General features: G+C 42.1%; 1 protein-coding gene across 1 annotated transcript in view; it reads right to left on the bottom strand.

Moving 5' to 3' along the window:
• Positions 1–220: 220 nt before the first annotated feature.
• Positions 221–24,721, bottom strand: part of lmo7a (LIM domain 7a) — a 44,374-nt gene continuing 19,873 nt past the window's right edge. The window contains 32 exon segments of the mRNA XM_072685929.1: positions 221–867; positions 978–1,080; positions 1,998–2,106; positions 2,511–2,780; positions 3,044–3,215; positions 3,481–3,639; positions 3,827–3,882; positions 4,563–4,616; positions 4,986–5,413; positions 5,518–5,610; positions 6,208–6,315; positions 6,493–6,518; positions 8,210–8,278; positions 8,281–8,286; positions 8,378–8,428; positions 8,743–8,806; positions 8,956–9,053; positions 10,423–10,584; positions 11,377–11,491; positions 12,528–12,788; positions 13,272–13,986; positions 14,988–15,130; positions 16,223–16,334; positions 16,908–16,937; positions 18,111–18,881; positions 19,573–19,728; positions 20,511–20,792; positions 21,064–21,342; positions 21,799–22,048; positions 22,896–23,091; positions 23,879–23,992; positions 24,445–24,475. Coding sequence (XP_072542030.1) covers positions 845–867; positions 978–1,080; positions 1,998–2,106; positions 2,511–2,780; positions 3,044–3,215; positions 3,481–3,639; positions 3,827–3,882; positions 4,563–4,616; positions 4,986–5,413; positions 5,518–5,610; positions 6,208–6,315; positions 6,493–6,518; positions 8,210–8,278; positions 8,281–8,286; positions 8,378–8,428; positions 8,743–8,806; positions 8,956–9,053; positions 10,423–10,584; positions 11,377–11,491; positions 12,528–12,788; positions 13,272–13,986; positions 14,988–15,130; positions 16,223–16,334; positions 16,908–16,937; positions 18,111–18,881; positions 19,573–19,728; positions 20,511–20,792; positions 21,064–21,342; positions 21,799–22,048; positions 22,896–23,091; positions 23,879–23,992; positions 24,445–24,475 — 5,506 coding nt within the window. The 3' untranslated portion in view covers positions 221–844.

Below are 24,721 nucleotides of genomic sequence, written 5' to 3'. Positions count from 1 at the left end.
CCGAGTTATTGTGGACAGTTTCTATTGATTCCTTGGTCATGAAATGTATAACCCACACATGGCACCAATGGGTTTGTGTTAATCTGCTTATCTACATGGACCAGACAAGCGGTAAGTGTGTGCAGGAGTGCTTCCTTAAAACAGCGGTTCAATCAGTCTAATTTAAAATTGGTAGTGAACCAAAAGTAAAAGTTAAGCAATAATACAACACAGGCAGAAATGCAGTTTTGGAAAACTTTATTTACAAATATTAGTGGATACAATTTATGTTGCTGTATGTATGGGATATTTTTTTTCTTTGTGGAAAATCTATCTTAAATGTATTAACTGGATGCCATCAAGAAAACCTTTTCTCCTACAAACCATGCCACTTTAAAATATATTCTTAACATGTTTGTTCTAAATGATCACTTCCCCTTATAAACAGAAACAAGAATGACAGGATATCTGACAACACACCATAATGTAAAAATTTCAGAAAGATAGCCTCAACAAGTAGTGACAAAAACAGCAGACTACTTTAGCCTCATCTGTTCAACCAGAATCATTCAGATATTTCATTTGTGAAGAACACGGCATGCAATGTGTGGCTAGGTTCCAGATAAATGTCCCTCATACTTTTTACAAGCATCTATCTATCCATAATACTTTTATGGAAACAGAATTGTATTAATCTTAGCATCTTATGAGTTAAACGAAAGGGTTGAAAAAAGCACATTGTGTAATCTTGCCCGCTCACATGATAAAACCTCCAAGTGTTCACTGCATATGTGGCAATGCTTGAAGTGTTTATGGTTACTTGAATGTGGTAGGTTCTTCCTCAATCTGCTGTAATCCGATGAGGTCACATGGCAGTGGGCTGCCCAGCTGAGAAGAGGAAACCATGTTGTTCCATTACATCAAAAACGGTGTACTTTCTCAATTTAGATCATGAATCACTGAATCGTATTTTATGTACTGAGGGAACTAAGACTTACCTTTGACCCGCATGTAGCAGGAGTTACAGTAGAGCTGTTTGTTTCGTATTCTGACTTCAGCTCCAGCTTCTGAGCCTCCAAGATCAGATTTGCACTCAACACACTGTGAAACAGCAGACGGGGACAAGCATTAAAAGACTGGGTCATACAGACACTGAGCCCATACTCACCTATATATGAATGGGGATTTGATCTTTGACCTCTGACTCACTGCTGCAGTGAGTCCTCCCTCTAATAAGAGAAACTTTGATCTCAGAGGAAACCATTCACCAACACGTCAAAGCCCAACCAGGCAATCAAATTAGATACAAACACGTGAAAAGCTAAGACACTATAAAAAGATTCACAGCGGAAGCCCCAGCAGTGATTAAGCACCAAATCAGGCATGCTGCTATGATTGCGCTGGTGAGCGAATGCATGGAGATAAATTTTTAATCCTGCAGGGACTGGATTGTTTGGCAGAGATGCCATCCAAATCCTCACAACACAGCAACCATGGAGACAAAACCTGCAATGTCTTACACATATTAGTCATACACTTTATGTCCAGAAGTATCTGAACACCACTCCGTAAATAGTATTTAGCCACTTTAAGACCAATTTCTGAAAGGCAAGGAACTGCCTGTACACAGCTTGCCAATAAAATGGGACACTCTGAAGCAGCCACACAAGACCCAAAGTTCACCATGCCCAGTGGAAAGTCCTAATTAGTTAGGACTCAAAATTAGTATAGGAAGAGTAGATGTCTACAATGTCTGGACATTTAGTGTATGCATCAAAGTGAACATAGTCTGTTATTTCACATGATTTCACATAATTCACATAATTAATCAAGTGTTTAAAGACATGTGCGCTAAACATTTGGAAAAATAGGGATGTGCCTCAGTGGTTAAAGGATGTTGACATGGAGGATATTTGATTAGGGTTAGCATTAAAGCAAGAAGGGCAGAGTAAGGCAGGTTAGCCATCAGTGCAGCAAGGTTGACCTGACCCAAGACTGGAGGAGTTGGGAACTCTCACCTTAAAGCAAGGTAAATGATAACAGAGCCCCAGGGACTCGATGATCATGGCCGCTCCTTTGCCCAGGGGCATATCACAGAAAGTACAGATTTTCTTGCCACTGACTGACCTAGATTACAGAATGTAAAAATGACCTGAGAGACTGACAAGATACACTACCCCATCGCTCAATGCGCTGAGGTCCTGTAGACATGACACACGGTACACACATTCTGGGGATAGTGGAATGTGGAGAGTATATGGTTACTGCATATGAGCACAGTTGTCAGTTTATTAGGTATGCACTGATCTATTTTATCCACTGTATAAATTCACTTTGTGGTGCAATAAAATGGGACCACCACTGAACAGATGTTATTTGGGCTCTCAGAACATGGTAGTTCCATCTTGGTGTGCGTTATACTGAAACACAGCTACATAGTTGTGAGTATAAGGTAAGTGTGCCTTATAAACTGACAACTGAGTGTATGATCACTGGCGCTTTGGACACAGAATGGCTCACTGAGGGAATACCTGTTCCGTGAGAGTGGCTGTGATTCTTGTTGTGAATTGGTGTTGGGGAGCTGGGCTGGAATGGAGGATGTAGACCACGACTGCCTATCGGAACTCAGAGATTGGGATGCGGGCAGAGTGGCAGAGGCTGGACGCTCACTGTTGTTGTAGGAGGAACCGGAGAGAGCTGAATGAGGCCGGCTATAGTCTGGGATGGAGGAAGTGCTGCCTGGTGTCCATGACGACCTCCAAGAGGGGCGGGTTGAGTCAAGGTTGTCCAGAGACTCACCTCTGTCAAGCCAGTGAAGTAGTATTAGTGGCCAAAGCTCACAAGTAACATCAGTTACTTTCATAGTTAAGCATTTTGGATTATTTGCCACTGTAAGCATGTTTGCGGTTATTCAAGGCTTATGTTTAAATTGTTAATTCATCAGTTTTTCACAAAAATAAAGAACAGATGGATGCAGTTTTGAAAAACTAACTGGGCTGTCAGTTTTTCAGACATTTTTGCCAATATTCAACCCTCCTTTTTAGCTCTGAACATATGCACTGACCTCCTCATTGGCAGACTGTCCTTGCTAGTGCTGCTTGTGGGGTTGCGCTGACGGATCCAGCTGCTGTCTGTCAGCAACGGAGTCTTCTTCTTCATCTCCTGAATGATCTGCTGCCTTTCCAACTCAGCCTGCGATAGTGATTCTTTCTTCTCACCCAGACCACTGCTTACAGCTAAAGAATGCACAAAAAGACAAAGATCATCATAACAAGTAAAACAGTACTGCCCAAAACCTTGTGCACAACCTTGACCAACTTTTATTGGACTGAGTGATTTCATTAATCCTGAATCATGTCTTGGTGCACGCTGATTGGTTGGTGAGAACAGGACACATGCTCAATTGGACTTGATTGGACTGCTGATCATAGATTGGATTGTTGATTGGTCCAAGTGATTGGCTGGGTTTCTTGATTGACATGGTCATGAGCCATTTCCCACCTCTTTCTGGGTTTCTGTATTTCATAGCACTGAGGATTCTTCTCCTCTCTAGTTCCAGCTCCGATGCTGCCTGCTGTTTCAGGATATGAGGATCTTTCTTTCTTCTCAATTCTTCTTCCAAGAGCCAGCCTGCCAGCCCCCTGTGCCTTTTATACACACCTGCATGCAGCCGCACATACACACTCCAACACTGCTCTGAACTGTAAATACTAGCAGCACGCCCTAGAGAATAAGCTTTGTGAAATCAGGCTGTTCAAACCTTCGTTCAACATGACCCCTCACACAGCAGATCCTCAACATGTCAAAAAAAAGAAAAAAAGAATGGAAAAACAGCAAAGACACTAACCTTTAATATCGGTTTTGTCCATTTCATCAAGCTCTGGTGTGGATTTGGACTTTGCCCTAAAAAAAAAACAAAAAAAAAACAAAAAAAAACAACAAAAAAAAAAACACACACACAAACCACATTAAAATGTTGATACACTACACCTATTGTCCATTTTTCAGATCCACTTAGCAGCTCTTTTATTAAATACGGTCTACAGACTTTGTTTCTCTGCATACTTTGTTAGTCTTCTTACACTCTGACACCACTAACATGGTGGTAGTGCGTTATTGTGTTTAAACAGCTCAGAGTCACTGCTGGACTGAGAATAGTCGACCAACCAGAAATATCCTGCAGCCACTGATGAAAGAGTAGAGGACGACAAACACAAACTGTGCAGCAGGACATGAGCTTCTGTTTCTGCCTTCACATCTACAAGGTGGACCAACTAGAGAGGAGCGTCTAATAGAGTGGACAGTGAGTGGACACTGTTTAAAAACTCCAGTACTGTGCTATGAATGATCCAGCACCTAAATAATACCTGCTGTGTGGCGATCCTTTTCTTTCACTGAAGAACAGGGAAAAATTAGGCTAACAAAGTATGCAGAGAAACAGATGGACCACAGTCTGTAACTGTAACACTGCCAAAACGGGAGCGGATAAGCAATCATTCCAAATAGCGCTGCATTCAAATCTGTTAGGTGTGTTAAAAAAATGTCAAATACATGTTAGCAAAGCATTAAATGATCATATTTACCTGTGTGAGTAGGATAGCTCAGGAAAAATATTGGTAAAGCCATAGTCCACATCACTGTGATCAAACATCAGAAGCAGCACAGAGAAGCAGACATTTAAGCATTCACAAACAGATGAACACAAAACAACACATGAGTGTATCTCGTCATGAATGCATGGGTTAACACACAATGCAGAGAGTTAGTCAAATCTGTTTGTCATTCTAAGCACAACCATGCAGCTCCTCGTTGCCACACTGCAAGGGTTACATTATTGCAGTGGCCAGAACTCCGATTACAGTCATTTTCACAGAGTGGATCTATAGTGCAACTGCAGCAAGCATGCAGTGCCTCAAATAACATCCAAGCACATACAACACCATATTCTGTATGCCTCAAACCAAATTGTAAGCTTCACCAGGTTAAGTCAGGAACCTGCTGCTTACTTTTCCTGAAGCCTCTGCTGGGCCTCCTGGCGCCTCCTCTCTTCCTCCTCTCTCCTTCTCTTATCCTCCTCCTTACGCTGACGCTCCTCCTCCGCCCTCTTCTTCTCCTCTTCCAGTCGTTTCTGCTGTTCCCTTCTCCTCCTCTCTTCTTCAAGGCGCTCTTGCTCTTCTCTTTGTCTCCTCTCCTCCTCAAGACGTTCCCGTTGCTCCCTTCTTCTCTTTTCCTCCTCTAGCTGTTGCTGTTCCTCTTTTCTTCTCTTCTCCTCAGCTAGACGCTGGTTCTCCTCTTCTTTCCTCCTCCTGTCTTCCTCTTGGAGAGCCAGTCTGGAGGCCTCTTGCTCCTCTAATGGAGGGCTGGCTTGGCTGAGAGGAGACAGAGGAGAGTGGGAGCTGACACTGAGCTGCTCCAGCTCTAGGTTCTTCATCTCCTGTTGAGTGAGTGATTTCAGAATATTTATTTCAGAATAACCATTTTACTAATTATAATGCAAAATACTATGATGCCAGATAGATAGTCAGGTGGCATCAGTACCTCTTCATATTGTTTTGTGCCTTCGTTAAGAGCCTCCTGCTGGGCTTTTCTAAACTCTTCCTCTAGCTTCTCCTGATCCCGACGATACTTCTCCTGCAGAAAACAGAACAGAACACATTATAACTGTAATGAGATTGAGTGGTAATTAACTACACTCATAATTAACCTTTCAAGTCAAATTAGGAAGGTTTTTCTTTAATCACAATTTCCTGTACAATGTATGTCAAAGTGTCCAGATACCCCTTCTAATCAGTGACGGTGTTCAACTATGCACAAACAGCTTATTATTAGAACCAGACACTCTGGAGCAGTCACATATGAGCCTAAAGGTAACCATGTCCAATGGCAAGCGTCAACCAGTTTGTGAAACAGAACACATCACTACCTGACCTTACTTTGCTCTGAATGCAATCAAAACCTCACAACAAATGTTCCAACACAGAAGAGGAACTTCCCAGGAAATTCATCCCATCGTTTCATGAAGCACTGGAAGAGCAGATGCCTACATAATGTAGTTTACATGTATAGGCAAGATGAACCTGGGTTGCGTGCACAATGAAATACGTCCTACTTATAATGAAAAATAGGTTACATAAGCTTCAAGGACGCCGCAAGCTCACCCATCTGTTCATGAGAACTTTGATCCCACCAAAAACACAGTTAGAAAGAGTGTGATAGAGGGCTGGATACCTGCAGAAGACGCTCCTGCTCTTTTTGCCATTTCTCCTGTCGCCTACGCTCTTCCTCAGGGTCCCAGGACCAGCGGTTGGAGGGGGCAGAGAGGGAAGGAACAGGCAACTAGAGAACATTGAGAATGATTTCTGCCAGTCAGTCTATAATTATTACTGGTCTGTACGGCTTACATTCAAGAATGACAGGCTATAGTGTTTTATCCTGTCCAGAACCAAGTGTAAAAGTCTTAACACTATGTTGTCTTGTGTTATTATTATTATATAAGCAAGCAACTTTGCTTACATCTGATATCGCAGTTTCAGAGCCACCTGAAAAAGAAAGGAAGGTTAGAGGGAGTTTCTGAAGGATTTTCTTTAACTGTTTAGTTATTAAAATTCCTCAGAATTTCCACTTCCTGTAATAGCTACAGGACTAAATATTATATACATATATTGTTTGTAACATATAATCATTATAATTATATGTAAACTGCAGGAAAACATTCAAGTTACAGCCACATGCAAAAAGCAGGCAACAGTCAACAAAAACAAAACACACACCACCCACAATTCCAACAGCTGCATGCTACATGCAAAAACACTGGAAGATCAGGATGCCAGATCTATGCTCAGCAGGACAGCAGCATGCAAAAAGGCAGAGGAACACTGTGCACAACCTGAACAGCACACCATACAAACACAGACCACACTACATATTACTGTACGGTCTGCACCCCAGGCCTTAAACGTTAGTTTTGAATTCTTTCCTCAATGGCTGATCTTATTTGATGAAACACAGCAGCACAAAAGCTTGGGAAGGTGATGAGATTCTAAGGAATTACAAATGTAGGCCAAGAGAGAGAAGACAAATGTCAACCATTTTCTCAATATCTCTGCTACATCATTTATACATGAGGGGGATCTCGGACACTGACATAGCACTGATCTGCAAAAGGACTGCAGCAGAATATACTATTCCTCTGATGTGGTGTCTTAGAGGATCTTTGAATGTTGATGTGTCGGTATAGCTCCTGACATGCAGCAGCCTGCTCAACAGTTTTTATTGCCCATTTATTACTGTTTTTAATCTCTAGCCATTCAACAACCCGTGACGAAATCATAACTGTATATGTTTGGTCTCTGAAACTAAAGGTGCTACAACTAACAATACTAAGAATTTAATTCAATATAATACAAGGGTGATGTGTATCTCAAAGTGTTGTTTCCATTTTATTAATTCAACATTCAAGCACAATACTTCAATACTTGGCCTTCACCCTCCCAGTGAAGGCCAAGTATTCAAATATTATGCTTGAATACGCTTTGCGGATAAAAATCATGATTCATTCTGTATGTTATGTACAGAAATAGCACACATTCACGGACCAAAAATGTCCATGCCCTTCTCTTCCTCATGCCTCATTCCTCAACGACTGATTGCTTAAAACGTGGGAGGATTTTACTAAAAAAAGAATGATCGAGCTGGAGATATTGGAAGCTAATTAAACGTTCTACCTCCTGTATCAATATTTTAGAAGCTGGTGACAGGCAGTTTTATGTGGGTTTTTTATTATTTTTTTAAACAGGTTAATGTGCATTGCTGAGGGACTTTGTACTAGACTAATGTATGGGCCTCCACCATGTACTAAAAGAAAATCTACCAACAATATAACACTCTTTCAGCTCTCAGGATCAGAAGCATGTGTGAGAAAGCAGAGCAGAAAATGCATCTTAATGCGGCTGCTAAATGCAATTCAGTCTGTTTTTGTTTACCAAGTTATGATGGAAAAAAAAAACTAATTCGAAATTGTGAATTGAACAGTGATTTCAGATGCATTGTAAGTGCAGCCACATTAAGGTTCGTGCTGTGCCTGTGCTCATACGTACATCTGGCCCAGAGTGTTTACTCTTTCCCTCTTTCCACCTTCTTTCTTTTCTTATTTATGTGCTCTGGGGCTTTTGCAGACTGCATGTCAGTGTGTTGATGTGGAGGTGGACACTGCACACTCAACCCTGTTTACCACAAAGATAGACCAGAGCATTGACTGTGTTCCCTGCTGAGCCTGAGGGAAGAGCACATGGGTTATGAGGGCTTCAGCTGCAAGGAGGAAGAAGAGGACGACGACAGAATGAAGGCCTAGCAATGCCCAGCACCAAATGCACACAGCCAGTGTGGGCTGCTCTTTTACCTTGTTCAAAAAACTCTGATCTCCTTTTTAGGTTTTTCAAAGAAATGGGTTCTGATTCTACACGAGAAATAAAAGAGATCAGACGAGGACAGAGAACGAGAAAGGAATAAATGTTCAGCTCACCTGAAAAAACAGATTCATGAGTTTACATTTGACAAAACGTCTCAGCAAGTAAAGAACGTGATACAGGTATGAAGTTAGAAAATGCAAACTTTTTTTTTCCCAAAACACAAAACCTTTCAAAAGATGCTCAAAAATGCAGATCACACATCAATAAAAAAGGCATTCTATACAACAAGCAGAACACTCAAAAACAACACTGAGGGCCAGCCCTAGATTGAGTGAACCTGTAAGAAATGCTTTACCTTTGTTCCTAAGAATCACTGGCTCCTTGCGGATTCCACCATTAATGCCATTGGAAGGTAGATTCTGCAACAGAGAACCTAATTGTGAGTCATCCGTTTACCAAAGTAGACAATAACAGTTATTATTATTATTTTTTTCTATCCTCTGACGTGTATTAATAGTAAAATAATTTATGTAATCATATTAATCATGTAAAAGCACACTCTGCTCACATTTCCAAGCTGGGAGCTGACATTCAGAGTTTTCACGGTGGTGTCCACAGTCGGGTGGGTGAAGTTCAGGCTGGGATTGAGGTGTGTCTCAGGGGGACCTAGAGGATCCGCACTGGTCAGATTGATCGTCTTATGGCTTTTAAATGGAAGGGAAGGTAGGTCTCTGCCCCAATCTGATAATGGTGCGTCGTCAAGAATGATCCAGTTTAACAACACAGAAATAGGCACTATAATGATGGACACACATCTACACACAGGCGTCTGGCGAAGAGGCCTTAGCTACCAGGTTAATGCTACCAAGTAGTGGGGTTGACAGACAGACCACCTTCCCCTGCCATGCAGTCTACAGAGCTCCACACACCAGTTTTACCAACAGGCTTATACGACTCGTTAGACCTCATGCATAATGCACAGGATAAGATGATCTATATATTACGTATAACTGCAAAAATTCTGATGACAACAGAATTTCAAGCAGTATAAGTTTGTTGGTAAACACCACAAAAAACCCAAAAACATTGCTGAAGTGCACCATGAACCGTCACAAGATGGGTTAAGATGACCTCGATTAGGCTGACAAAAACACCAAACAGGGGACACACAGCCTGGAGGAGATAGACATTTAAAAAGAGAGAAGAGAAAGTCTGACAGACAGATGAGCAGAAACAGGCATTCTGTGGCATTTGGTACAGGATGTTAGCAGCAGATCCTTTAAGTCCTTCAAGTTATGAGAAAGGACCTTCATGGTTCACATCAATGAACCTTAGGTGCCCATTACCCTGTAGCCAGTTCCCAGGTTGCCCTTTTCTAAACCACTTTTGTTAAGCAGTGACTGCATACCAGAAAACCCTACAAGACCTGTATCTCTTGTCAAAGTGGCTCAGAGTCTTATGCTTTTAACATATCACCTTCAGGAACTGACTGTTGCTGACACTTGCTGCCTAATATATCTCACCGCTTTGCAGATGCCACTGTAGATGAAGATCTGTTTTGGACTTCACTGGTACTAATGTTATGGCTGCTCAGTGTATAGATTTTTATCTCCATATGTTTTTACTTGCAAATGACAAATAAGCTATGATTTGATTATCTAATGAATAATTATTTCTGTTCCCCTTCCCCAGTATAGCACCTTAGTGTTACACATGTAGCCAGTCACTATCTGAATTACTGAACTGGCTTTTCGGTTTAAACAACACGACCAGAGAAGAATACTAAATGACTGACTTAACATGTCACCTAGCAGTTATACTAATTAGTCCCTATTTTGCCTGCAGTGCTGAGTAGGAGAGGAATCCTGCCATTCTACCCAAGTAACAAGAATGTAGCTCATCTATATGCTTTGGAAACACTGCCTGGGCTAGATGACATTTTGTCAGTCATAGACAGATATGGATGGTGAGGGCCCAATTATAGAGTCTTAAGGCTGTAGGTGTATATAGGTAGGTGGAAGTGGAGGGGCCTTACTGTTCTTGCCATGTCTGCGGATGTCCATGAGCAGGCTGCCCTTCAGCAGGGCCTCATCCATGGTCCTCTTCCAATTTTCATAACTCATGTCTGCCACCTTGTGTCCATTTACTGCCAGAATCTCATCCCCCACCTGCAGGTGGCACAGCTCTGCTGGACTGCCTACACAAATTCACATGCACGCGCACACACACACCCACACACACACACACACACACACACATTCGCACATAGTAAGAGTCCATTAAAAATATGTCCTTTAATGTTTTAATCACTACATTTCATTGCTGTGTTTGGTTAAATCAAGGAGAGAAGTGGTCTCAAGCAGGTCTCATGTGTTGCTTGGAATTGATAAATCCCATTACTACTCCACTCAAATATTAAACATTCATCTGCCCCAAATGTCTGTGCCGAATCAGGACTAGATTGGGCTTATGAGACAGGACTACAAAGGATTTCATTCTATTTGACAAGCACATTCCAGCATGTCTAAATGTTCAGTACTGAGGCGAAACCAAATCTGAACAATTAGTGTTTATATTTTTACTCTGATCAGTATTAAAGTTGAAAAATTTTTGACTATGCATTATGCAGTACTTCCTTTAGCTTTAATTCTTTTGCTTGCTGCCCAGTAAACGCCTGTTATACTGATGAGTGCCTCATCTCATATGACCTAGAAAAAGCCTGCCCTATATAGCTTTAGAAAGGGCTGCAGAGACATTCTCTACGAACATCTGCATTAAAGCGGAGTACAGAGCTGAGGGCAACATACGCTCAGTTAATTCATATGTCCTTGGTGCATTCCCTAATGACGGTCAGTGATTATCTGCCTAATGATGGCAGATAATTTTGAATTGCTGTTGACATCTTGAGGATGTTGCAAGGATGGTCTTTATGAAAGCCTTCAATATGTTGATGCAGTAAAAATTCTATACATTTTTATTTTTTAGATACCTGGCTGTATTGATTTGACATGAGCGCCTGTGGAGTCCCAGGCACTCTGGAAACCAAAGTCATGACTGCTTTTGGGTTTCTGATTCAAGCTGATCCTCATGTCGCTGTACGTTTCCTACAAGACATAGAAAGGACAGCATAGCCAACCTGAAACATCTGTATGCCATGCTGTATGTCAGTTTAAGACCACAATGAGAAATAAGCAGTAATCTCTCAGTGCATTCAACTAGGAAAGGTATGAAGAGTGTAAAGCTAGTGGTTCATTGTATGAAAATATAAAGCATTACGACCAACAGAATTTTACCACATACCAAGTTGACAGTTTTAGGGTACGTCTACTTGTATGTACACTCACTGGCTATTTAGTCAGATAAACCCACTATAAGAGTGCACTTTGTAGATTTACAGTTACTGACTGCCCACCTGTTGCATAATTTGTCAGCCACCTTCTACCCTGTCCATCAGTGGCACAGGGCCATCATAAGACCACAACAAGACTTCAATAAATATTGATATAACTATATTAATAGGTATAACTTGTGTCCGTAATCTGGTAGAAATTGTAGTTCATCCACTCGAAATCAAAATTCAAACGAACTCTGGAGGTCAAGATTAGATCTGTAGAGGTCAAGAGGAGATCTGGAAAATCATGAAAACTCCGGAAAAGAACTCCTCATATGCTGGTAAGACCACCAAAATCATGATAGTGAAAGTTTCTTTTTAGAAATCATAGTAATACTTCTTTGCCCGGTACACATGTATGAGTGCAACACACACCACTATGCTACTAGTGTAGTGTAGTTTTTAAATTGTATTATGACTATTATGATAATGCCAACAAAGACAAATTAGTGTATAATAGAGTTAATAAGCACCAATAATACCATGATCATACAGATACTGGCACTGCTTAACTGCTTTAAAAATTTATATCTGATTATGTATTTATTGTACTTAATAAATACATAATCATGAACAGAATGCCTAGTTGACACTGGGCATTTTTAAGCCAACAGAAATAAAGGTTATATTTTTCTGTAAATTGAGTAGATTCAGTCATAGACCGTTTCCTTGGTCAGTTTCAGATACTGGTGTACACAGAACAAATGATTAAATATGTAATAATTGTAGCCTCATGAATGTAGCCTTACCTGCTGTGTGTTGTTGACAGGGGACACAGCTTTGAGCTGTGGGGACACACGGCTGACTGGAGTAACAGAGGAGGAGGTTTGCGTAGCTGGAGCTACCTGCTCCTCTTCCTCTTCTTCACCCTCATCCTCATTGCTGCTATGAGCAGAGCTAGTCTGGGAATGAGCCTCATCCTCTTTCATGAACGGTGCATAACGGCTAGGAACTGTAGTTTTCTTTGTGCTCTCTGTCTCGCCATTGAATCGCTTGTGGGAGTCATCCATCTGGGAGCAGTTTAAGAATGGAAGTATTATTAAAGTACATTACTGCATTTAACAAAATCTCTAAAAACGTTCTTATACTGCAGGAAAGACTACTTTGCCTTTTGCAGGATCTACCCCATGTAGTATTCCATACAGTGATGTTGAGAATAGCATCAGGTCATGTGACCACTTACATTGCAGACATGCTTAGGTTAAGACTAAATACATCATTAACAGGTTCCCACAATTTACACAATTACTGGCACCTCAGTCCCCCTGACTTTACTCCAGTAGTGTAACGGAATTAGCATGATGCATAATGTATTGAGCTGTAAACAGATCAGGCACTGCTAACTAACTAAATAGATCACCTAATAGATCATGTGCTGTTTTCTCATTTCTCATTCTCTCAGAGCATTTCTGTATAACAGCATATGTGCAGCTCCCTCAAAAATCCAAAAAGTTTGCACGTGAGGATATTTTTAAGTGAGTAAAGCCTCTCACCGTGTAGGCTCGGGGCAGAGAGGCGATCCTGTTGGTTTGGGTGCTGAAAGGCCTGGGTGTTACTACGGAGGTAAGCCGTGCGCTATCCGATCTCTGGTAGCTTCTGGGGAGGGAGGCAGAAACTCGAGCCACCCCAGGCTGCTTTGTCTCCACTGAATCAGGCTTATACAAAAAGGTCTGGCTTTGATCCCCCTCAAGCCTTCCATAGGGACGCCTGGGTTGAGGCACAGGGCTAATGGAGCTGCTGGAGTTCTCAACTGGCTTGAAGTTGCTGCCGCTGTTGCTGTTGCTGGGTTCCAGCGGAGGACTGCTGGTACTACTGGACCGACTGCTGCTGGTGGGCTCTGCTAAACTAGGCCTGCTGGTGATGCTGGATGGAACTGGGACATCCAGTAGGCTGTGACTGGTAATGCTGGTTTGGTTTTCTTTACTGCTGCTGTTCATCGTTACCAGGTTCTCTGGGCTAGTGTGCAGAGGACTCGCTGGAGAATCTGCTTCATCTGATTCCAAGCTGCCAGCCGTAGGCTCCTCATCGCTCAGGCTAGGCAGAGAGTGCACCTTTGGCCTACCTCCAAGAGTATAGGGATCATCGATGGTGTGACTGCGGGACAGTATGGACTTGGTACTGGGTGTGGGTTCTTCAAAGACGTCCTGGTCATCAGAAGTGGAGTAGGCACTAAAGCGACTCCTGTAGCTGCCGGGCTCTTTGTTCTTTCTGCAAAGTGAAAGGGAGAAGAACAGTACCCACGATTAGATTACACTCCCACAGTCTGCTGAGAAACGATTAGAGAGCGGCAGAGCCTGCACTTTCCCTTGCAACTAGCAAGGTAGTGCAACAGCCAACAGGTAGAGTTACAGCTAAATTGTCAAGACATAGTACTTGTAAGGGAGCTCACTTCGTTAATAAAACTCACTGAATTTTTCACCTAATGCAGTTAGGCCACCCTATGATTAAAAAACTCATCCACTCATTATGGCAAAGTCTCAGACCTTGATCAGCAAGTTAGGCATTAGGCATGACTGCAATTGTAATAAGGAACTGTCAGCTAAAGCAAATTTCCAAGCTTTATAAATTCTCTGACTCCTCAAACCTAATGCTCATTAAACATGGGATCATCCAAGCAACTGCCTAAACATCTAAAACTAAAGTAACTGATGCCCACAAGGAGTAGACAGACAGATGTTTTTCACCTGCAGTTTCTACAGTGCAGAATGCTATTAAGAAATTCAGGTGAACAGTGGAAGTCAAGTATGGTATGATCTCAGAGATCAAAAGGGAAAGGAAACTGCATATATGCTGATACAGGCAAATCAAAACCACAATATGACTCAATAATCTGTATGAGCCAGAATGAGTCAAGAGGGTGGTACACCACCTCACAAACCTCACCGTACCATACCATACTTTAAAAACAAACTGTGCACACAAGATGACCCAAAATATTTCAAACTTAAAGGCAAAGAGGTCTATAGGCAAATTTTGTAAATAGGAGTGAGAACTACAAGAACTACAAGATTTCTAGCTGGCCATGCAAGCTGTAATTTCTGACAAAGGTCCTGATTCTGTTCTATTTGTAACATTAAAAAAGACAGAGCAATTGTGCATTAGGATTTTCTGAAAATATTGTGTTTTCATGTTTAACCACTGGTTACTGATATAGTTGTTAGTGTTATCTGTGCATGTACATGTGTGAGTGTGGGCGAGATGTATTTTACCTCTCCTCAGCCATCTCTTTCAAGGTTTTAGATTTCCTGGTGCTGCTGCCTGAAGTGAGGACCTCTATCTGATCCCTCTCTTCTTTCTTCTTCATTATATCAGAGTTAACACTCCTGCGTCTGTTCTTCCATTTGGAAAGATCCTAAAGGAGACAGGGCAGCAACATTCATCCTACACCCTACAAAGTACCTGCAATCAGGTGCCTATTCCTACACACACATCAGGTGAAGAGAGAGATCAAGAGCAAGAAAAAGTATGTGTGTTGGAGGGGGTGGACTAGATTTGAAGGTGTCCTATTTGAGAGCTTGGCTCTGCCCGTCACAAGTCCCATGTGAATTAGGAGCCCGTATGTAACCTAAATGCTGCACTGAATAGAAAGTCCTTCCAAACACCCTTACAACGAAGACCCACTGCCAGAAACAGAGAATTAATTCATGTGAAATTCTGTGAAAACATCTATTCACAGGTTATTGTCACCAACAGCAAGACGAATCACCTTTCATGATGGCAACAGGACTCAGACCAGTTTTTGCACCAGAAGACCCTACCCTATAAACATTAACATTAACATTAAGAGGCCATCTGTAGGTCTACACTTAAATGCCCCATTTTCCTAGCCCATTCATTCTTCTTGACTAGGTTTAGTTGGATAAAGAAACCACCACAGAATGTGTTTTGAATAGTCTAAATTACGGGTGTCAAACGCACTGCTCGTTGTCCAGGATGGCTAGTGCCCAATAAAAGGTTCGACATTTACAATTCATGTTCCCATTTCTGCCAGAATAATGGGGTAAGCATGCACTTTATCCACCTTTTTCCGAGATGGAGTCAGCTGGAAAGGTGGGCGACAATATAGAAGAACAAATATATATAATTTCTATTTTAGGTAATCTAAAAGAATCCCCTGTAGTTCCTGGATAACAATTCCTGAGATTAACAGCTGATTAATATCCCTGTATCTTAAGTGACTGATTGGTGGGTCTGCAGAAGGTATGGCATAGTAAGGAGTAGTGCTGATTACCTTGTAAAAAGGAAATTTAGAGGCATCTTTGGACCTATTCAAACTAGCAACGGATATTTTCTAAACGGAGAGCTAAGCACTTCTGCAAGACACCCTGGATAAGAGCATCTAAAAAATGGCATAAATGTAAATATAAAAAACCCCCAAAAGAATGCGTTGGCAGGAGAAAGCAGCACAATAAACCAAGGCTCCTGCAGCAGAGCTCATACTCACATCCTGCCACTTGTCCTCATTCTCCTTCACCGCAGAACGGATCTTCTGCAGCTGCTCATACTGGACCTGCTTTGTGACCTGCTCAACAGTGATGTCGCTCATCGATTTACTCCTGTCAACAAAAAATTAACATAAGATTACCCACCACTGATATTTCTTAATAGGGGATAAAGGCATGCACCAGCCTCAAACTGAGTGGAACCAACATTGTTACATTCCGATCAATGATCTGGACATGACATGAAGCAATAAACTGTAAAAAAGAAATAAATAAATAAATGGTAATTTCAATGCATTTGTGCATGCAATAGTCGTTAGTGTTAGTAAACCAGCTGTTGCATGCTCAAGACACTATAAGCATTATGTATTTCTACTTTTAAATGAAGAACAGACCAGTGACCGTGTACTAGCTGTGTATAATTGTCTACTGGCTATGGATGTTTCCTGAATCACTGAGGCACAACTCTTCAATTCAGTGCAATGCAAATGTTTGGTGTTATTAGCTAGCATTGTATGCATCTGTTGATTCCACTTTGTGTGGCGCTGAAAAGAGCTGGCCTGCAGCCCATGGGGACCAAAGCAATGTGAGCGTCAGCACTTAGTGTTGGAGCAAAGCAGAGCACAAAGGCACAGCAACATAGCTGAGCAAAACGTGCCACATTCCTGGCCCCAGAAATCTACTCACCCATCACTACCAGAGTCCTTTTGCAACAGTCTAGGGAACCAAAGACAACCACACACAAGCCAGGTCATAATTTGAGTATTTTGACCAGACAGAGCTGGCAATCAGTGCAGCACAGGTAATCACTCAAATGCAAAAAACATTCAGGTTCAGAACAGGCAGACCAATCCATCTTGGTTAGTAAAATCCAGTTTGTTGCTAGGCAACCAGAACATCATCAGACTCATGACTAGTGCCAGAGGAGGACGTGCTCTAGAGAAGAAATCACATTACTAACCCGTGAAGCGTGTGCTGCAGAAGTGTGTGAACACAGACATCAGCAATAGCTCACACTTGGAAAAGTGTGCTGCACACTAACGTCACTGGATACAGTAGTTCCCCCACATGTCAAGGTGATGGAAGTCTTTATAATTTGTTACAGGTGTACATCCACCCTAGCAGCTAAACTGTTTTTGCTAAACTGTGTTTCCATGGACACAAAAGCATAACTTCCAACTTTCATTGCATCTTGTGGCTATGAGGAATTTCTAGTCAGTGTGGCTTGTGGGCAGCCTTGAAAAGGGTAGCTGTGTCTGCCTGTGTTATTTATAGACATTACTCAGGTTTTTGCATTCCTCCACAGCTTTGGTCATTCCACTACCACTTCCACAGGTCTGTGTGAAACTCATGATTCAAAGCAACATTAAGGTGCTTCAATAAAATGTAAGCAGAATGCTAGTTCTCATTTTCCTTAAATCCATTCATCAACAAAAGCTTTCAGTAACTTGTTTTATTCACCAGAAAAAAAATAATGTAATTTACAGGCAATCAGAAAAAATGATCAAAACAAAAACAGCATGATAATTCATGAACAATTAACAAGTAACACTGTCTTCTGTGGTGTTACTATGGCAAACTCAAGCTCATGCATTCTTTTACAATATTCATCATATTTGCAATGCTAGTTTAATGAATGTAAAGTTTAGTTCAAAATTAAATAAATAGTTGTAGAATTAAATAGGTTCCAGTTCTATCACATGTTTCTTAACATTTATTCAGCCTCAGAAATTGACTGAATATGCATAACAGGCAACCAAAGGCACACAAACAAACCTTGTTAGGCTACACATGGGCTGAATATGAAAGTGATATGAGGAGGACATGGGCTGCGCCAGCCACGAAAACAGGCAAGAACCGAAGACATGCCTGCACACTCAGAAGCCTAACCTCTCCACCATCAGTTTCTTCTTATATCGCAGGCGGCTGGCTTCTCTAATGGACTGCCATTTCTGCAGGTCCTCCTCGCTGCAGGCTGAAGGTATGCTGGGGCCCATTTGGGCAACAGATGAACTCTGACCGGCCCCAGAGGGATTTCGCATGCCCTGGACCTGCACCATCCTCAGCTTCCTCACCAGCATATCATCTGCTTTCAAGTGCTCCTCAAAGCTCTGTTTTTCTGCTGGCTTTGGCAGCTCCTGTGATGGAGGGCTTGGAGGACATGGAGGACACAGCAGCCTGGCTTGAAGCTTCGAAGGTAGTGACCAGGGCTCTGGAAGGGGCACAGGGTGGTAGTTATCAGGTGCTCCTGATGGAGGACGCTGCACGTACTGTAGCTGGACCCTTCGGTATAGCACATCGTCTCTCTCGATGTCAGGGTAGATAGGCTGGCCGTGGCGGGGCTGGGTGACCACTCTGATGTAAGGCTCTGACCTGTGCTGTGAGGTGAAGAAGTCTCCATACTTCAGCCAGGCCAGCTCGGAGCTGGTGCGGAAGGCACATGTACGGCGGGTGAACATGTCATCGTTTTCCAAATCAGGCAGGATGTCTTCCGACACGTTGTAGGGGTCCTTAGGGTGCTCGCGCCCCCGAAGGGGATGTTTTTCACACTTAATAAGGCTGGGGCCTGAGGCGGGGTCCGGCCTGGGCCAGAAATCAGGGGGCTCTAACCTGAGGGGTCTGGAGCTCGGTTGAGCAACCATGAGTGGCTGCATGGGTGGGCTATGGTCAGGTGAAAAGGGAGAAAGAGCAGATTTCAGAGCATGCAAGAGGACAGAGATAGTATGCAAGTGTACAAGAGGACAAAGCAAGTGAAGAGGAGGCAAGTACAATAGCATTGCATGACGGTGATGCTACAGAAAAGTACTGCTTCTGGGATAGCTCACTTTGATTTCTTTTGAAATCAATGTGCAAAATAATAGGAACACTTTAAAGGGTTCATATACTTCATTCTAAGATTAGACATTTTGCCTACAGGTTGGTTGTATGCAATAAAGCAAATAAATGCATTTTAATATGACCACTTTACAACCTTCTTTATTTATTAGAAGTAAACAGTTTTTTGTTACTGTGTTTTAAAAACTAATATGTAAAGTGCTTCTGTTCTGATTGGCTGCTCAATATTGAGTCTCCTTCAAAAAGCTATGAGGGATGAAAAATCTTTATAACGCAAATTAGCAGGCTATAACTGCTATAGGCTGAAAAGGTACATGGTACATTTACCTTTTACATTTAAGGCCCTTTAGATTCAAATGAATATCTAAACATGGATTTGGCAAGGTGGGCAAGACAAATGATAATTGAAGATTGGTTAGGTTAGCACGCATTAGCTTAGTAGGATGTAGATGTTAGTCTGTGTAAGCACAAGCCACAGAGAGGCCAGTCCTACTGTAGGTGGGAGTCTGATAAGGACCTGGGAGTGGTGGGGAGGCTGGGCTGAGCCAAAGCTTCAGGTGTGTGGGAGTGAGAGGGAGGGGGTTGAGAGTGTGAGCGAGAGGGACAGGGTGAGCACAGCCAGGGATTCACATCACAGTCCGAATCCTCCGAGGATGAGCCAGACTTCTTCCGGCTGGGCACAGGGAGGTCAGAGTGTGAAGGTAAAGAAAGGGAGAATGAAGAGGAAAAAGAAAGACAACAATTAAACCCATCAACCAGGAGAAAGCAGAATAGATGTGCAAATGAGCTAAAGAAATAGAGCTGGAGATTTTGACCACATGCAGTGATAAAAAAAAGAAGAAGAAGAAGAATATTTACAGCTGTGAACAGTCTTTGATCATAAAAATATGCGCCAGCTATGGAACTTTCCAATACAATACCATTCAAAAGCTTGGATCACTGTTAAAATGTTTTTTTTTTTTTAAATTTGGCTTATTAAACCAATATTGCAGATGCATGTATAAACCATATATAATGCATTTATTTATATAAATTAGACATGTCCAGAAAGATATTTATAACTATAGATTATATAGATAAATAATTTTTTTAAATTGTATTACATCTAACATTAAGTTCATCTAAAATGTCATACACCTTAAAAGTGGTTAACATTATTAACATGACTTATTTTTATACTAATGTTTTGATAATTATGACAATTTTTTTTTATTGTCATTCCCCTTCAAAAATGTAGAACATTACTACATTTAGAAAACTTTAGAAGTCTAGTTTACAGTATAGATTAATGTATACATCTACAATTTATATTCTAAATGTCAGCTGAACTTTTGAATGGCAGTGTATATTAAAAAGCTTTCAAAAACGTTATCTATATAGTTAATATCTTATATTGAATATAATTATATCTGGAACGTGATTAGTTGCGGTTACTCCCTACAGCACCAGACACACCTGAAACCCTGGATTTTTCTGTACCAGGGCCGACGCTGAGAGCCCATTCGAATCTTCTGCACATGCACATCCTCCTCTGGTGTCCAGAATTTGGGCAGAAATTTATCATAGGGCACCGAAGCAGAAACCTGAGGGATCAGGCCCACTTTACGAGCATAAAGATCATCCTGAACGGGGTCAGCATAACCAATCTCATCATCCTCTTCTTCGGAGTCCTCACACATGTAGACGTCTGCAGACGCAGGCCTCCTAATAGCCTTCTGGGGAGACGTAGCTTCCTTGCTGCTCAAGAAATAGCCAAGTGAATGAGTCACTGCACAAATCATCAAACCACTATGAATGCACACACGAATCCAAACCAATCAAACCCCATTAAAAGAAAACCTGCATGAGAAAAACGTCTATGGATGTTCAAAATGAGTTTGCTCAGAGAATCAAAGCAAGACAAAAAACACAGCAACTGAAAACCAAAAAACAGCGAGGAAGCGGATGTTAGCGCCGATTACGCATCAATGGCAAACAGAAGCGTGGTGGTCTTGGTATGTTGTCTGACCTGTGATAGGTCATCGTCTGTAGGGGGACATTTGTGATCGTGACCTGTGGCCACGAAGCTCGGGACATAGTGGCGGACTCCACTGAGCTCATGGGTAAGGCAAAGTTGGTTGGTGGTACTGGAGAAGGACTGTGAAATCTACGGCTGGCCAGGTCATCCAGGACCAGGTCAGGGTCTGGACGTTCGTTGTCAGAATCGCTGCTCTCGTACTCATATGCCAAACTGATTTGGGTAGCTGGCATGGAACTCTTGATGTTTGCTTCGCTGGCAGGGGAGGGACTTTTACCCGTCCTGTCAACACTGTGGCCAGAATCCAAGAGGAGTTACACATATACAAACAATACCAACACAGAGTCGTATTAGTAAAATAAATAAAGTTCCCTTAATTACCTCAGCTGAAAACTTGCTGAATAACTTTGTGTTTCTCTTTGGAGAGAGACTAAAGAGTTGACATCTAGGTCACTGACAGAATGTAGAGCCGGAGCCTCTCAAAGTAAGAGCACTGATCTAAAAGTGCATCACATCCATCCATGTTTCCCTAATCACTGCTATGGAAGAGACATAAACTAATCCCAGATTAGCATTTTTACTCTGAGACATTCCAGGACCCAGAGCTTTGAACTGCATCCAAAAATGTGGATGAGGTGTACCACACACACTGCAGTGAATGATGTTCCAGGATCGGTCTGGATCAAAACATCCTCATAACATGAGCTCTATAAAAACTGGCATTACCTGGAAAAGGTTCCATCCTCCTCAGTGAACATGGGACTGGCCCAACTCCGTCTGTTGTCATCATGACGCTCTGCGCGCTTCTTGCGCAGTGGTGCCGGAACGTAGCCTGACTGCTTGTCTTTGGTGGGCAGGAACTGGTTGAACTGAGTGCTAGTCCTGGGGGTGACGACAAGCGAGCGCCGATAGCTGAGAGAGTCCTTGTTTTCTGACATTCTGAAGCCCAGTTCTGCTTCAGGGTCACTGCCACAGCCTGCGAGAGAATGGAGAAAAGTATAAGAGTAACTCATACTACTTTTCTCTCTCACACACACACACACACACACACACACACACACACACACACACACACACACACACACACACACACACACACACACACACAGTTATCTGCTGAAACCAGTGATGGTGTAATGGTGGGAATTGAGGAGGGCTCATTTGCAGGCTACTGTGGAGTATGGAGGAATGTCTCACTAAGGTGAACAGAGAGCGAGTTCAGAGATCCCCCCAATTACAACCCTGCTTACTCATTGGCTTAGAGGCATGAGGAGAAAAATAGAACTGACAGACAGAGCCTGAAGTAGGAGCATTTCAAATGAAAATAGTGAGTGTCTGTTGAATATCACACTCATCTCACAGTGCAGGAATGTGAGGAAAAAATACTGTGTTGTGGCCCTCAGCATGTTTGAGAGTCAAACAGCACCAAAAACATAACACAAGAGGGCGCCAAGCATTGTGAAAAACGGAATGGAAGTTGCTGAATCAAATAAAGAATCAAATAAAGGAAACATACTTATTATCCTTAAACAGATTTCTAAAGTTTCTTTTGAAACATTCTAACAAAAAAAAAATACATCTTTTTTTTCAAATCATACAAGATATCAGTACAATTACTGGCAAGTGTGCATGTCAAACATGCTTTTATCATTCACAAACACTAGAAAAGCAAACATTTAACCTCCCCTCACAGTATCACATAGAAGCGTTTTACATTATGGGAGCATTAAAGGGAATCATAAAGAAAGCATGGGTTATAGAGACAGAGAAAAGTGAGAAGAGTGGACCATTTAGAGCTGTAGCAGACGGCTCAGTGGTCTTACCCTCACTACTGCCTTTGAGTGTGGTTTCTGAGGATGTGCTGGTGGTCCTGGAGCCCAGCGAGTCTAAACTGTCCAGAGAGTCCTCTCTCCGGTGTCCTGCTTGCAGTAGGAAAAGCTCCTCTCTCGCAGAGTACCAGCTGTCTCCAAACTCACGTTCTCTCACACTGCCCCGTAGAGACGTGCAATCATCTAGTGCCTGTCGAGCACACACACACACACACACACACACACACACACACACACACACACACACACACACACACACACACACACACACACACACACACACTTGACTCAGCTCTTCTGGATAAATGGTCAGCCTCTTAGTGTGCACTCACTGTCAGTCTAAAACATAGACCTCTTATAAAAAAATGCCAATTTTCCCCTTTTTTGAGTCATGTCAATGAAAGGGAACATGTATGCAAGAGTCTTTAGTCATGTTTTGTTATGGCTGTATTGAGCTCACTGTGACAGACATGGCATTAAAAGCTGCCGTTCACATGGACCTCCACAGTTGAAACATGTTCTGGCTTGCTAACAGCCACCATTCAGTAGCAGACATATTACCATAGAAGTTGTTTTGGTTGTAAGGCAACTGTTACATGCTACGAAACATAAGCATACTGATTAAATATACATCCAAACTAACTAACAACGATACGGTAAGTTGATTGCTGGTGTGGGGGGGGATCCTTATCATGTGGCATTTGAATGATAATAGATCACATAGCCCTATGTAACTATGTAACCAAGCAATAAGGTTCAAAATAGCTGACTGAAAGAAGCAGTTATGATTTACTGTGTAAGATTCAGCCCTGCAGTGTAACCACTTGCCTCCATTCTTAGCAGCATTGTTTTAAATACCAGAGTGGACAGAAATATAGTGGCTTCAGAGCACAAAACAAGAATTTGAAGCAACAGCTTCCGTGGCTTAAAGTGCCACAATTTATGAACTGATGAACATTATGCATATAATTTTTTACCTTAAATAATGTTGTTCCTAGCAATCCCTCAAAAGCCTTCAGGTTTAGGTAAGGTCCATTATACAAAGGATCAACGTGTGCCTTTCTGCCCAGCCAGTATATCGTGATCAGAACCTGGGGCACATAACGAAAGTCACAAATTAGTATGGTGGTCAAGGGCGAGAAGAAACCATCTATCTTTGATTTACTTTACAAACAGATGGCTGGACATCAGTGGCAGTGTTTGTTTCTAGGTTGATCCAGAACCCTCTGCATGTGTATGCAGCCTTTCATTATAGACTACTCCATTATACACTACTAGGCAACGCGGAAACCACAAACCGCTATGTGGAATTACAGAGTTATGGGGTTTCGTTTCACACCATGGATTAAAACAAAAAAAAACAACAGCAATTAAAATCACGCCTAAATAACAATTACACTTCATATTGGTCAGACCATATAATCTATGTGTCACTGCTGTATACAGTAAGTTATGATGGCAGCTGCTGGTACAGCACATTACATTAGCCAAAAAAGGTCTGACCATTTGGCATTAACAGAAATAGGGCAGAATTAGCACTTACATTTTTCAGTCTTCTGCTGGTCTCCTGATGCCTGCAGGAGAGAAGAGGTGTGAGTGGTTAATGACTCTCAGTCTGGGAAAACGACAATAAAAGAATAGTGGGCATGTTTTGGGTCCCAGTGATCCCCAGTGAATGAGCTAGAAAGTGAGAGCACAATCCCCAGTGCCAGATTCCCCTCACAACACAGCACAAAAGGTATACACTCAGCGCAGGACAGCAGATAGCACAGGCTCCCTCACAAGCCAACACACTTTTCTGTAGTACACAACCATTACAA

The sequence above is a fragment of the Salminus brasiliensis genome, chromosome 8, assembly GCF_030463535.1.
Source record: "Salminus brasiliensis chromosome 8, fSalBra1.hap2, whole genome shotgun sequence".
Taxonomy (NCBI): Eukaryota; Metazoa; Chordata; class Actinopteri; order Characiformes; family Bryconidae; genus Salminus; species Salminus brasiliensis.
Note: the sequence above shows the minus strand (reverse complement) of the source record. Positions and strands in the feature narration are given on the sequence as shown.